This window comes from Lichenostomus cassidix, chromosome 9 (genome assembly GCF_008360975.1).
Source record: "Lichenostomus cassidix isolate B80296 chromosome 9, HeHo_3.0, whole genome shotgun sequence".
Classification (NCBI taxonomy): Eukaryota; Metazoa; Chordata; class Aves; order Passeriformes; family Meliphagidae; genus Lichenostomus; species Lichenostomus cassidix.
This window is the reverse complement of record NC_139490.1, coordinates 5601165-5617675: the sequence shown is the minus strand read 5'-3', so window position 1 is coordinate 5617675 and position 16511 is coordinate 5601165. Positions and strand designations below refer to the sequence as shown.

General features: G+C 38.2%; 1 protein-coding gene across 5 annotated transcripts in view; it reads right to left on the bottom strand.

The window, feature by feature from the left end:
* The window catches only part of NAALADL2 (N-acetylated alpha-linked acidic dipeptidase like 2), a 394159-nt gene that overhangs the window by 9329 nt on the left and 368319 nt on the right, over positions 1 to 16511 (bottom strand). For all 5 annotated transcript variants that reach the window (XM_085069057.1, XM_085069058.1, XM_085069060.1 and 2 more), the window contains one exon: positions 12681 to 12879. In XM_085069057.1, the coding sequence (XP_084925183.1) occupies positions 12681 to 12879 (199 nt within the window). The remainder of the gene's footprint in view (positions 1 to 12680; positions 12880 to 16511) is intronic.

The window sequence follows — 16511 nt, the reverse complement described above, 5'->3', positions numbered from 1 at the left end:
AAGAACTCTCCTCTGTAGTTCCTGCAGTTCACAGGGAGAAAGGAGGCTGCTCAGCCCCTCCACCACCTTCAACAGCAAGGACAGTGCTGGAGATAAGCACATCACTTGCTACCCTCAGGAGAGATCTGCTTGCTGGTGGCTGGGAGAGTCTGACTGATCTGGAATTCTACTCCAAATGCCTACAACTCTGGTGCCCTGATCTGTGTTAGGAACCCTCTATTCCTTTATGTCAACTTATAAAAACATCATAGGACAGAAATCATCAGCAGAGCAACACTAAGACTGCCAGGAATCAGACTCTAAAGAGAGGACGGACTGAAGATTGGAACATCTGGGGACTGCTGAGACAATGTGGTGACCAGGAACAGATCTCATGTCCCATCTTGAAATGTGCCCTAAACAAGGCACACAGATGTCAAGCTTTACCTTGGAATATAAAGGTGTTAACACAGTTTAAATCTGCTGCTGTGACTTTGGAAGCACTGGTGATTCCACAGTAAATCCATAGGCAGGTGATCCAAGTGAAAACAAGTATTCCTAGTCCACCCCACCTGAATTCTTGGGCAAATTAGTGTTTGATGAGAAAAGCTCAGCTGTTTGGTGAATGAGACAAGCAATCTACTGTCATAATTTAAAATAATATCTTAACTTTTGCAAGCATACTATGATATCAGCATAGCTGATTGCATAGTGTGACAGAACCTAATTTTTATTTTTATTTTTATGTATGCAAATAATAGTAAGTAACATAACACAGCACCTGTTTTTTCAAATTTTCTGCAAGGAGTTCTCCCTGGGATCTTGTATTTTCCAATTACTTATCTTTGCTTGGCAAGCCATGCCACCCCTCTGTTGCATAAAATGATTTCTCTCTTTATGCATGTTCATGAGAGTCAATTTATACAAGTTTACTTCTTATCTCAGTTGAAGCTCCATCAAATGAAAAAAATGGTCAGTTCAGTTTATTACTTCCAAGCCTTTACAACTCAGGAAAGTGTTTTCATTAAAGATTACACATGGACTGAAAAATAAACCCCAGCCATTTCACTGACACAAGATATCACCATGTGCCCACAATACACAGAATGATAGCAAGAGACTTTAATTTGGACTGTGAAATTCAATTACTTAAACATTCCTTAACACAAATTGGTTTTGTAGCCTACACCTCTGAAACAACAATTCCAGCCTCTGGCCTAATTGCTTAAGTATCTACCTTCATCCTTAACTATTTTGATCTTATAAATATAATTCACCCAGTCAGCCTGACCCCCACAAAACAAAAAGACACTGCTAAAAAGAAAACTGCAACGTATTATTGATGACACTAATGAAATTACAACACACATCATTCATCTTAATGGGCTTGTTTCCATGGCACATCCCAGTGACCTGAAAAGTGTAACACTGAGGAAGGAAAGCGAATTAGTAACTTCAGGCAGTATCACTGAAAGACAAAAAAGGGCTAAAAAAACCCCAAACAGCCTTAGGAAAGGAAAGAAACTATAAACAGAAGATCTTCTATAACTTTTGTGAGGCCTTTGCAGGTCTAGCATCATAAGCGTTACTGATCAAAATAATGCCATCAAATGCTATTCTATATTTCTATTCTATTCTATTCTATATTTCTATATTTCTATTCTATTCTATTCTATATTTCTATAATATTCTATATATATGAGGATGTACTGGCACACCCACCAGACCAGAATGAATTTGACAAATTCTTGAATGACAGATCACACAAAAAATATATTGACCTTAACAGAGCTTGAATATCAGAACAACTGGACAGTACAAGATGAAACTAGATTACTGCATTATTCTTGTCACGAAAAACGATTTTTTAGCTTACAAGAAAATTTTGTCTGTAGGTAATGTACAACACAAGATGAATTATTCAGGCACTTACAAACAGACTCCTATCTAAGCCCACGTTTGAGATTTTGAAAAGTAATTATTAAATCATTAGGACACGATGGTAAGTCTACTGTCCCTCATGAAATGAGTGCAGGTTTTCTCTGTGGAAACACATTAAAATTGTTTACAGATAAATGCTATGGGCAGCCTCTGTCTATTCCAGTTAAAGTACAATGGGATATGACTTCAGCATCCACACAAACTCAATTTTGTAATTCCCTGGATTGTTTTTCTTGTATTCTCTTCAAGAAAAAAAACAAAAGCAGCACACCAGAACAAGCAGTCTCTGAATTTCCCTTTCTCCTGATACTGTTCAATTTTGAATGCACTTTTCTTATATCTAGAAGTCTGTTTTCATTCACGTTTGTAAGACACAAAATATGATTACCTTGGTAAATAAGTAAATGCACTCTAATAACAATATTTACATGCTGGGACTTCCAGTTCCACATGGTGGTTGTTTATTGTAGGACATAAAAATATTACAAATTCTTCTCTCTGGAAACTGATTATTTATACAGGTTTAGTTACACAAGTTTGCACCTCAGAAAATTTTGCAGCAAACATGCAGAAAGTTTTCCTTCTTCCTCTGGCTCCCTTATCCTTTTGATCTCCAATGGTTCTTCTCCTTTCCTCTCCTCTCATTTTTTAAACCTTTTTGACACCCACGTGCAGTTTTGTTATCTCACCTATTTTATTTCACAGCACTATTGTGGCAGAAGGTCTATAATTATAAAATTATAGCTGCTGGCCATGTAAGATTAACTTTTATCAGGTGAAAATATATGCCCTGGTGAACTGTCATTACATGTCATTACAGTTGATCCAGAGGAAACCCTTTTTTTTTCCTACGATACTTATTTCTTGATGGATTGGAGGTTGGAAATTGCTGGCTCTGGGTCCATGGGATGGAACAACACACACACAGCCAGGGAAGATGGGGATGTGGCAGCCAACCATTCAGGGCAAATCAGCTGTAAACGCCACCTTTCCTTCCCTACCCCAACTCCCCACAGGCTCAGCATATCCTATTTAACTATCCTCTATTTGTAATCTGTTGCTCCCAACCTGTGTTTCCTACACATCCCATCCTTTTTTCAAGAGCCATCAGCTGCCTGCATGAGCACTCTCACCTACAGGCTGCAAACTGTTCTCCCAATGGATATTCCAGAGAGTGATGTATTTAAAATCATGTACACTCAGAGCAGAGTGTCTGCCTGAAAGGGATGTATTTGCATGTTATCAGCAGTTGATAAGCTGCAGGTAATCTAGATATCAAACCTAAATAAAGTCTAACCAACTGAAAGGCATTTCAAAGGCATTGTTATGTGACAGTGGTAAAGCAGATAAATTCACTCCCAGCTAGATACAAATTTATCTTGCATAAGAGACAGGCATTAGGACACCTCTAATTGAGGCAATTATGGCAAATGGAGGTTGTGGTAAGTCTGCATGAGCAGAATCCTGTTGGGACATGGGACTACAAGGAGGTAATTATTCCAGGTTTGAATACATTTCTGAGAGGTCAGTTCTAAATAGGCCTTCTTAAAAAAATTAATCCTGATTTTGGCAGCTCTGAGAAGTGTCTTGATGCTTGGCTTGGCTTGACTGCCTGCCAAATAAACAAAGGGAAAAAGAGAATGGGGAGGATAGTGAGTTACAAGATCTATTATCTTTCATTTCCCTACAGCTCTCTTTTATTTCAGTACTTTTTAAAGGTAAGGGATGCACTGTCATGCAACACACTAATCTCCTACTGAAGGATCACTAAAGCCCAACCTAACCCTAACTCTAGCATAAGCTCCAGCTTGATGCACCTTGGCAGATCTGTGTGAGAGCCTTGAGTTTACCAATTCCAGATTCCAAAGCACATTTACAAGCATTCAGAATCCTAAAGAGAAAGCAGAAGGTCTATTAAGGAATTCAAGCCAAATAAAGGCTGCTTGAGGACTTTTTTTATGACTGAAACTCAACATTCACAGAAAACATTCGTTTCTGTTCTGAAACATATAAGGAAACTATTCTTTTGATAGTTAAATAATTTCTTTCAACAGAAAAGACTGACATAAAGCTAACAATGCTAAGCTTGATTTTCTGATAATAGGACAGTGTTCTGTGACAGCTTAGGGAAAAAATAAAATACTGAGCCTATGACAACCTGTAGCTATTCTTTTCCACTTTTTAAAAATAAACAGTAATTAATTTCTTAATTTTAGTGAATTTGATAGCAACCAGTGTCTAGTATAATCTCTAATACCCATGACCAAATGGAAGCTGGCAACTTGAGGCAAGAGGATTGATGTTCTGGAGCACCCTCAAATAATAATGGAGCTAAGGAGCCTGACTGGCTTAAAGAGTGAGTTTGAGTAAAATCAGGCTGCAATAAAATATCTGTATGCCAGTGCTGAACATCAGCAGCACCACCCACTCATGGTTTCTCTCCTGGTGAAAATCTGCTAAGTTTAGGAGCTGATTTCTTTCTTGCTTTGGAGTTAAAAAGTTCAGTAGGTAAGGAGAATCCAATCTACAGCTTCACCAGAATGACTTCACAGCAGTGGAACCAAAAATTAAAAATAGGATGCACTTGTCCTTCAGAAGTTGCAAGTCACTATTTATCACTGCTGAAGAGTAGTCCTCTAATTAGGCATTATTTTCTCTAGGGTTTAACAGAAATTAATTAAGCAACTTTCTGTAGAAATTCCTGAAGAAGCCACAGAGCTCACTATCAGAGTCTTTGCCACAGAGCTTCCAAACCCTATATGCAGCTGATGAGAGAATGATGTATACCCCACAGAAATGTCAAAATTCCCTGAAAAATCCACCAATACTTTATCTGTGATTTCTTAGAACAAGGACTTACATCTCTACTTAGAAGAGTGATGATGCATTGAACAAAATTGATATAACTGTATTTTAAAATGTTATTTGCTGGCAGCAACTGGTGTGAAATATTCTTTGTTAAATTTCAAATAATGTAGCTGTTGGTAACAAATGTAGTCATGTTGTTCTTTGAATGATTTATGCTACACTTGCTTTTCAAGTGAAAGAAACATATGCTTGTGTGAATAATTTGGAGGAAACTATCTGTCTTTTAAGGATGTCTCAGTCTGAAACACTCGAATTCAAAGCAGATGTGCTACTATTTTCAAAAACTTGAGGGAAGTGAATTAATAGAATTATTTCCAAATGGATCACAGCTGATGTTCTGATGGCTTCATAGGGCTTTTTGTTTAGAAATCATGTGAAACATCCACTTCCTAAGGAGGAATCCCATTTCTAAAGCCAGCAGCACACAGTGTCCAGTGCTTAATGCAGGAAACTGGTTTGACCTTGATCTCCAGCCCTGATCCTGACTGGGTTTATCACCCTAAATAACTCCATGCCATGTGACAGGAGCCATTACCATAGGTCATTATCATAAAGCTAACGAGGGATAAAAGATTATGTCACAATATGTAATACATCTTTAAAGAAATGCCTAAAGTGATATCATTATTACCTGCAATGGCAGGTACACACACAAAATTAACACTTTTTTAAAGTCCCAGTTAAGGTAATTTTCCTGTTAATGATCTCAACAACACATTTCTAAGCTCTATTGCCTGGGTAATATGCTAGTGGGGGAATATTGCATATTAACTATTTTCTTAATGAATTCCATTTATTTTTGTACCATAGTCAAGAAGTGTTCCTGGCTAATATTTCAACCATACATGACTAGTTCTTATCTGTCATGATCAAAAACGTGTAATCATGTATTTCTTGGATCTAAAAAATGTTACCAGTCCTGCTGTTTATACGAAAGATGAAATAATACATAAAATATTAAGTTTCTGTCATATTTAACAAACTATTCAAAATCTAATACTTTGTATAGCTTTCTGAGATCACAGTAGATTTTTTCCTCTGGAACTAAATATTCTTGCCCTATTTAGCAGAGTTAAGTGCAGAGCCAAGCAGGATCTGCCAGCAAGGGACACAGAGTGGAGCTGCATCCTAACCACAAGGCTAGCTGGGGGTTGGCAGGAGAGTTCAGCACTGAGCTCACACAACAGCTGGGAAGAGCTTTTACAGTCAGCAGAACAACTGCTGTGAAATGGGCTAAAACATCCAATACAGCCACACATGAAAATAAATGTCATTTTACAAAAAAACCCCAATTTTTTTTTTGTGCAAGGCCAACACCATGCACATTCATGGGACATGTGAGGAGTATTATTTCCTGGACAAAGACTTGTCCTCAGGACAACCAATGCTGCGTTAAATTACAATACACATAATAATATTTACTGGATCACAAACATGATGGGTCTGATGTATTGGACAGACACAGCTCTGTAAATATACAAATCAATCTAATTAAAAAGATGGAAGAATATTCATGAGAAGTACATTGAGGGAAAATAAATAAATGCATGTAAAACCAGGTTTCCCTTCATATCAGAGAAGTGAGAAATCTGTTTTCAAGCCATGACATAATCCCTGATTACAGTGCTTTTCTGCGTTTGCAGGTATAATGAAAAGGTTTTCATGTTCCCCGTTTAAATAAGCTTTAAAGTCTGCCATAATTACAGCTCTGCAGATGGCTAATTCAGTAGTATTTATGCAGCAAATGCTCTTTAAATAGTAAAAATTTACAAGACAACAAATATAGTCATTAATTCGTGGCCATTACATGTGTCGGTGACTCCAAAGGAAAAAAACATTTCAATTGCCACTCAGATGGATCAGGTGTTTCAGATACGAGTTTCACTCACTTTATTGCATCTCCTCAGTATTAAGAAAGGGCATAATTCAGCATCGTTTTCAGTCATGGGAAAAATAATAACCATAGCAGGAATTTGTAAGAGCATTATCAACCTAGGAAATGCTATTGGTGTGTGTTAGGATAAATGTGCTGCTCCATGCTTACAATGGCATAAACCACAATCACACTGCTCAAACACTGCAAAGTTCAAAGGAATAAGGCAGAGGAAAATGGGAAGGTATTTTGGGTGTAAAAAACACATTTGGACAAACGCCTATCAGAGAGAAGGGAGCTTAACAACAACTGCAGAACTGGGAAATGTCATTGAAGGATTAGAAAGGGAAGCAAGTAATGCCACTGTTCACAACTCCATTTATAAGCTGTGGAAAAATTACAGGAAAAAAGGAGTTGAAATTTTGAAAGATGCAAAAAATGGGGGTCAAAAGTCAGGTAGGAAATCATTGCTGTGCTGGAAGACAAAAATTCATTTACTCTGACTGAATGACAAAATCTCAGGTACACTATTCTATAACCAGCACACAATTCTTTCCTTCTCCCCCAACATAATTCTAGCATTGTATTTACAAATTGCACATGGCAGATAATAGAGACAGGACATTATCTACTGCTGCCAGTGAAACATGAATTATTTCAGTATTTCCCACACTGAGGATCATCGACACCATAACAAATCACTGTCTGCTCCACATACTACAGTGCTCAACAATAAAAATACTCCATGCATTTAGTTCAGGTCAGTCAAAAACCATCCCAAATATTACTAAAAAGCAGACAGGACTATTTTCTACTTGCAGGCATAAATGGAAAATTCAAACTGAAAAAAAAAAATCTCCAGAGTTTATACAATGAGACAGAACTCTTGTCTTCTGTCTAGAAGAAACTCTTGGCTAGGGTTTTGTTTTATTTTCCAGGTGACATTGCACTCTCCATGTTTACCCAAGTTACTGTTTAAGATTAGCAGGCTATTTGCATCTTTAATGCTTGTCCCCTGTAAATCCAGTGAGCAGCTTGTTTACACATGGAGATATAATAAGGTCTTTAATTTTCCTACTAAACATATCTCTAGAAACTAGACTCTTAGGGCATGTGTACTTTGAAACCTGAGAATCTGCTGCAGTTTGCCAGCAAAGCGGAAATAAATCCAGTAGAATCTACACATGTCAGGAATGTACATAACAAATCCCAATCTGAAAGGAAAATATTTGTCCTGGTGAACAACACACACTTGAGTGGCACGAGTTCAGCAGCAATGCAAATTTCCTTTTTTGAATGGTACTAAAATCTTTTGATTGTTCTTTCATTTCATTATGTCAAATTCAGGGTGCACAATCTACCTTTGCCTGCTGCCAGTATTTTGTTCAGTGCATTACAAGGTCCTGATTTGTTGTCATTTTTTAGCCCAATGAAGTGTTAATGCCACACTTGGGTATCTGTGATGAAAAGAAGCAAAAGGAAGAATTAACTGGTACAAATGAGCAATAAAAACTGCTGGAGGTCTTTGCTGAAAACACAGATTGCTTTCAAAATCCTTATTTTTCACCTATTTATTACTCAATTCACTCAATTACATCTATTAGACAAAGCACAATCACCCTTGTAACTATCCCATAAATAGTGGTGCCAGATGCATACAGGATAAACTTGGCATGCTAAGATAAAACTCCTAAATGCTTTACACACGTTGACTTTGATTTTTTTATAAAACTGTTATAAGAACTTTCAGTCAGGACATAACTGATCCTTAGGCAAAGGTCCATTAAGAATAAAACCCACCCAACTGGAACAGAAATGACAGCCTGAGCCCTCATATGCCTCTTTTTGGCTTTCATTTTAAAGACCAGAGACACAAACTGTGATTTTAGCGACCCTTTTAGGTTTGAAAATTTTGGGGGAGCATCCCAGGTTATTCTAGGAAATTCTGGGTACTTACTACTGAATCCATCTAGTATCAACAGCACCCATCAAATCCCAAAATGAGACCTGGATCTGAAGAAATGTGACACCTCCAGTCAGACTGGAGATCTCCCTGCACTGAGTGTCCCACACCTGATACTCCATGAAGGTTCCTTCATTATCTCATTTCTTTGCAATATTATGGTACCTGAAGAGCTCTGCCTTCCAGCCCAGGGAGAGGCTCTGTGTGATCCCAGAGCACACAGACTTGACAGACACATCAGCCTGACAGCTGGTCAGGATCAGCAAACACAAGAAATAACACAAAACATACAAGGAGCAGGGAGAACCCTCTTGCTGAGTCTGGGCAAACACAAGATTTGAGCTCAGTATTTATGAACACCAGGAAGATCCACGCTGTCCTGCTGTCCCTGATCTTGCTGGTGTCAAGTGTTCTGGCAGGTATTTGTGCAGAGGGAGAAGCAAACATGATCAGCCTGGAATCTTCTGTGGAAACTTAATGGAATCTTTTTATGGCTCTGGTGAGGCTCATCAGCTCATGGAGAGGACAATATGCTTGAAATCTTCTTTTTTCCTCCCTGTACAGTGCTTAAAGTAACAAAGCCTTTGTTCTGACATTAACCCTGTACATGCCACTGCTGTGTCATCTATGATTATTACCTCTAGTAGCAAAACATGATCATCAGAAAGCAAACAGAAATGTTCCACACAAATATGTACTGCAAGACTAGAAAGCAAGAAATGGCTAAAGGTAAGAAACAAAGTGAATCTATTTCTGCTGATTATCCCGTTAAAATAACAAAAGATTATAAATCCAAAATATTATCAATATTATGATTATGTTATGAGAAAAAAAGAGAGACAATGAAAAATACCAACAGCAATCCTATCTTATTCCTACACATTTATTCTGGAATAGAAAATCTACCCAGGGTTACCACTGGGAATCCAAATTCTTCAGGTACAATAAAACTCAGCAATTTTGTCCTAACCCCAAATCAAGTCCCAGGGTAACTTTTGCAAAGCAGGATATTCCTCAACCTACTATTTTTCATTCTGCCTAAATGTCTGGATAAGACTAAAATACACTGAGGAAAGCTGTACTTGTGTATTTCCAGCTCAGCTGGAAATAGAGATCATGGGGAACATGTGCTGTTGTCAAATTTGCAGCTCAGTGTCAGGAAGTTCAGGTAAGGAGGCTGAGCATCAAAACCACAGCATTTATTGACAGTATTGAACAACCTGCCAATGTCAATCATGATTACTTAAATTTACTCAAATATCCTAATCCAATTATTAAAAAAAATTTGAATTCTGTTTAGTAACTTTGAATAATTTTAATGCTCATTATAGATGAATAATGCATCAATTATGCCCAAATATTGCCCTGTGACATTGACTAGAATGAGGCTTTTTTTCTTTTTTTTAAGTACATATGTACTTAAGTATATACATAAGTATATACATATATGTACATAAGTATATATGGGAATGTGTATGCAAACCATAAAAAAAAGGATGTGTGTGTATATATATATATATGTATATATATATATATATATATATATGAAAGGTATTTCAGATATCTCCCTGTAGTGGAGAAGCACACGAAGGCTGCAAGCCACTTCCTGCAATAAAGAAAAGAATCCACCTTTCTTTTTAATTCAAGTTCTAGGACAGAAAACATAGTATAGATCCGGAGAGCTGTGAATTAGGACAAACACAAGGCTAAAATTGATGCCTAAAACTTCAGCAAATTTGTCAAGTACTTTGATTGAGGTTGAGAATATGAGTCCAAATGGGTATACAGGAAGCAATCATTTTTTCATGAAGAATACGTCCTTTACTGTGCACACAAATTCTTCCTTCAGAAGGCTGTAAATTACAGTATTTATGGAATCTTAATGATCTAAACACAGTTGGAGCCTGAAGGTCAAGGCTGCAAACTGCATCCTAAATTTCTGTTTACAGATGAAGCACAGTATTTATTGCTGTACTGCTTGTGCTGCTATAGTTAAAGGGCTGCCAGCATTTCCATTATAAACCACTATTTCAGGGGTTTATAACTTGCCTATCAATCTTCTGGCTGGGATGAAACATGGCATGCAAGGTCCTGGCTGTGAGACGGATTTTTCTGTTTGTTTTCTTTACCAAATGATGAAAAGAATAAGCTTAAAGTTTTACAAGAAAAAAAAAAAAAAAAGTGTATCAGGTTTTTCAAGTATTTCTAGTGTTCCTGGGATACAATTATAGCTTCAGAGTACAAAACATATTCATATAACCTCATCAATCAACAGGAGGACTTTCAATCCCTAAAAAATGAAAAATAATGCAAACAAGACATATGGTTAGATTTTTTTAATTAAGCACACGTATTGCAGATTTTAAATGGCAGCAAAGGACATCAGAAATTTAACAGTGTCCTTGATTGTGTTTATCTGTGTAGATTTACCATTAAAGGTAACAATTACACACCTTGGCACAGTATAAAGGGTGCATTCTTTTTAAATGAACATCTAAATGATGATACACAAGGTGTCCTTTGCTGTTGTATATTCCAGATGATGTCAGGGAAAATAATTCAGAGTAATGTCAAAGCCAACGCTTTCTCCCAGGCTTTGAAATCTTGTGCTGCTAAATCTTGTATCAAATTTAATTACATTGGGAGGGCAACAAGTACAACATTTTCACTTCCACAGTGTCCACTTTGCCAATGTGAAAGTACTTTTGCTCTGAACTGAAGAACTGTGGAGAGCAGGTGAAAAATTTGTTACATGATGCCTGCATAACTAGCAATTACATTTTGGTAAATAACAAAGTTAATAATGCAGGCACTGCAAGAATTGAAATATTAGAAGACCTCAAAACCCCTCTTCTTAGAATTGTAAGTTTTGATAAAATTTATTTTTACAAACAAAGAACTTGGCCAGATTCAACAACGTTGAATGTTGTTGTTGCAATGAAACGCATACATATTATATTATTATTAAACAGTCTTATGGCTCCTTTGCAACACTATACCAGTTCAGACAAGACAGACAGCAGTGCTAAACCTGGAATATTAAACTTTATTTAATCACATTTTGGCTTATTTCTTTATGTTATAAATCCAATCACAGCAGCAAGGAAGTAAATCAGCCCCTCCCAAATGTAATTATTCTATTTTCTTTATTACAGCTGTAGGGCTTTTATTCACTGACACTGTTGAATTCCCCACAAATACCTTTCTTTTTTTTTAACCTTTGCTTTTGTTAAAAGATGACTGCATTTGTTTTATACCATTGCTAAAGATTGGAAGAATTTCTTTCTCCTGTTGCTGTAGCTTTCTGCTTTCCTTCCCCACCTCTACCTAATGTCTGGTTTATGTCCAGTTTTACACAACCACTTGCATGAGACATTGGATAATTCTTCCCATCAGCCAAAAACAAAGTACTGGTTTGTTCCTCCAGTTGGTTCTGACAAGAGATAGAGACCTGCAGATTCTTTCCTGGAAAGTAAAAACAAGATGACTACGACATCTTAAAACCAACCTGGGTAGTGCAGCTGAATACATATCAGGAATAATTCCAACCAGAGACGAGATGCTATGAACAGTGACTGACTCAGGCCTCCCTCATTAACTGAACTCTACTGCCTTTAACTCGTTGAAATGCATCCAAGAACGCTGCTATATAATTAAATATGTTAAATAATGCTACCGAGTATCTTGTACAATTCTGAATCTTCAGCGAACTGTACAAAGTTTTAAATAAAATATAGGCGGAGCTTGTCAAGCAGTATTAGACTTCAAAATATTTTCTTCTTATGAAAGCTTCCTGCACCACCTGACACACGTTTCTGCCACGCTGCCTGGGCTGCCATCACACTGCACATCCTGTTAGCAGCAGTATCATGACAGAAACGCTGCAGTGCTGCATTCTAATGACCCCTTGCATTGTAATGAATTAATGTTTTCTGCAGAAAGTTTGTGATAGGAAAAAACAGCTTTATTCTTCGGTTTTCTTCGGTTTTCTTTCTACAGACAGTTCTGCAAGCCAAGCAGTGGTGGATAGAAGGTGTGGAATGCTGTGTGCTGTACCTGTACAGTCCAGGAGGAGCTCGGTGGAGCAGGAAGCTTTTCTCCAGGCTCTGCAGCACGTCATTGAGCATCCTGACTCGGACAGGAGCTCTCTCCCTGGGGTCGTTGGCCGGGCGCATCTCGTCCGACTGGAACAGCTCCGCCGTGTCCCTCAGCCGCGAGGCCACTGCCAGCAGCTGGGCAATGCCAGCTCCATCACCTGGGAACAGCCAGAGCAAGACACCAGTGATTCACACACCACTTGTTACTCTCCCTTACAAGTCAAAATTAATAGTCCAATTAAAACCTGAGCCTCTTTTCCCCTGTGAGCAGCACGGAACGGGTCAAGGGGAGCCATAGATCACTGTGTGTAACCTCTGATCTGCTCCTCAGAGATCAGTTTGGGCTCTGATGCTTTCAGATCTAATAAGCTGTGAGGAATGATTTTTGGGGTACAGCTTGAAATCTGGCATTGGAAAAACAGGCATGCAGGAAGGAATGGTTATAAATCAAGAACTGTAACATTTTCTTCTGAGACTGCATTTATTCAATGCCATTTGATGCTATTGCTCTCAAGCTTGAAAGCCTGTGCTTGGATTCCATAATGACTGCTCTATAGAACACTGTAATATGCAGAGTTTAATTGAATTTGATTCAACATTTTAGAATCTTAGAGGTTAACAGCAACTGTAGAGGGTATGTGAAATGGCTCCTCTTAATCACTTAAGTCATATGCCAATGAGGCCACTTTAATTGATATCCTAATGCATATTCTAATCCAGTCAATATTTTCCAAACTTTTTAAACTCGGGAGTGTTAACTATTGCTTTGTTAGCAACCCTACTCAGACAGCAAAAGAATAAAAGTCTGCAGCACTTTGGAGCACACCACCATTTCAGTATTTCCCTGCTCATAGTCCAGAAAGAGAAATGTGAATTGGAGCTCTGTGAAAGTGCAGCCTCCTCCCAGCAGCAGAGCAGGTGCAGAGCATGCTCTCCTTCCCCAGTGTGCAGGGACTGCCTTCATCTTCACAAGAGCATGGAGAGAGACAGTAGAACCTGAACCTGATATAAACTCAAAACCAGTATCAGTCAGCAAAAACATTTCTAGGATGCTGAAATTATCTTTAAGGCTAAAATTCGCTTTGTCTATAGACAAGAAATCCAACTATCCTTAGATCTTTCAAATAATGCTTCAATCAAAATAAACCATGCAACTCTAGGAGCTGTTTCACCTCCAGCTGAATGTGCAAACCTCAGTGAGTTCAGGACCTTAGTGACTTGAGATAATTAAGCCAAGAAAGTGGTTCAAGACCCAAGTTCAATGAATTTTAAGCTAAGAAACACATGGCAAAATCACAAATAGTAATTGGGGAGCACTGACATGGTTTACTCTCAGCTGGCAAGTAAGCACCATGCAGCTGCTCACTCACACCCTCTGGCTTCCCTGATGGGATGGGGAGAAGAATCGAAAATTTAAAACCCATGGGTTGACATCAGAAGTTAATAATTGATATATTATAATGATGATGATAAAAACAACAGAAATAATAGCAATAACAGAGCATCAAAAAGGAAGAAAACCAAAAGAGGGACACAAAACCCAAGAGAGATAAGTGATTCCCAATACAACTGCTCATCACCTGCTGACCATGTCCAGCCTGGCCCCAGCAGCAATCAGCCTCCCTGAACATCTCACCCCAGTGTATAGACTGAGCATGATGTTCTCTGGGATGGAACATCCCTTTGGCCAGCTCAGGTCAGCTGTCCTGGCCATGCTCCCTCCCAGCTTCCTGTAACTCCTCTCTGGCAGAGCACAGGAAACTGGAAATTCCTCAGGGTAAGCACTAAAAAGCAACAGCTGAAACATCAGGGAGTTACCAACCTTCATCTCATACTAAATATCCAAAACAGTCCCAGCAACTAGGAAGAAAATTATTCTAGTCAAAATCAGGACAGACACCAACCCATTTCTCATATTATTTATGGCTGGAGTCTGAAAGGTGAAAACATAATAGGAATGGAAAAGCAAACAGCAAAAGAAATCCAAGGAAATGCCTGAATTTAACATATTCTCCCTCTCCTCTCATGTGGAAGAAGAGATTTGCTATTGGATCCATTCCAGCAAAGGAAAAGGAGTTCACAGATCCCCACATACTGCTGTCATTCAGCTGACTAGCACATTCCAATCTAGCAAAACATGAAATGATCCAGAATACATGGAGAGACAAGAAGCTAGTGTGAGAGAAACTGTCAGATTTCCTGAGGTAGCAGGATGAATTTCAACGATGAACAGAAGCTCCCTGGGGGAACAGGAGTGAGAGAAGATGGTTTATGTTTGCCCTGGTTTGGGACAAGGTTCCTGTGCTAATGGCACTTGACTAAGCCACTTTTCACTAATTAGAATGATACCTTCATGTACAGGATTGGCATCTTTCTGAGTCTGGAGTAATTTTTATTTCTGATCAAGTTAGGTGGATACCTCAGAAAAATATTCTCCCAGCATATAAGCTTGGTAAATCTGGGCTATTTTGCAAAATATCATTGTCCTTGATTTTCAAATCTCCAGCAAACATCCTGTGCAGCTGAAGAACTTTCCATTCCCATATGTATAATGCAGGCACTGTGAATACCTTACCCTGGGACTCGTGTCCACATGGAAATGTTTAAATTTATCCTGTTAGAAAGAATCCTTTGGTTTCAGCACAGCACTTTGTATTCCAAGTAACATAAAACTTTTATAATTTTTATTCTGAGTATTATATAAACAATTGCAAATGTCAGCTTTGCCTTTTCAATAGGGAAGGTGAGATAAAGTGAAAATCCATCTTTCTATATTTGGAAATGAAGCCAACCAGACCATCCTTCAAAACATAAAAATCCTGTAAATGCTCTCACTTGTTCTCCACAGCACCTAAACCAGCTCTGTCTTTGTTTTATACTCTAAACCAGCACTTAATAGAAAACACTCACCTAGCCCCTTTTTTAATACTTCAGTACAAAACCTGAAATTGTCTATGGCCAGTGCTACCTCAGCCAGCTAAGGACACAACTCACTGAACTGCACCACCCAGGGAAACTGATTTATGCTTTTCTCAGCTTGAGAAGCTGGGAATGGAAGGGCAAATGAACTTCACCAAAACCCTGCATTAACTGATTATATCCTAAACATCTTGTGATGCTTCTAACATGGAAGCCAAGCACAAGTGTTACTTCGCTTAAGAGAAAACAACACCACATTATTATATTTTGTCTTCTTTGTCCTTTTGTCTCCAGTGTGAATCATGATGAATCATCTAAGCTAGTTGTTTAGTTGCTATAAAAATAAAATTGCAAATACAAGAAAGTGAGTCAAGAGCATGTGCACTCTTGATCAGAGAATTGCACTGTTGAATTTCATTGTGCTTGCTAAATGTAACTGGATCCTATTCAGAAACAAGTTACACCAAATAGATATTTATTTTTACAGACATTGAATACAATAGCCTTTCCCTGTGTAACTGATAGCTCTCATGAAAAGCACAGCTAGAGATTTAACACTTTTAAATTGTGTTTGTGCCCTTTGTTATGAATGTACTTGCCTACAAGTACTTATAGGAAAGGGAGCACAGAAAAATCAGCATTTTAAGGCATGATGCTTGCTCTCCATACATGTGAACATGTGTTTGCATGTAAGAGAGAGGGGAAATTGCTTCAGGTTTTGATTAGCTTGCAAATTCAGGATCAGCTATGGTGTGCTGCTGTATTCACAAGGAAAATTTTTCATGCTCTGCAAAACAGGATGAGCAGACCTGGCTGTAGAAAATCTGAACAGGAAAGCTTTGTAGGAAGCACCCTAAAGGGGCAGAAACAA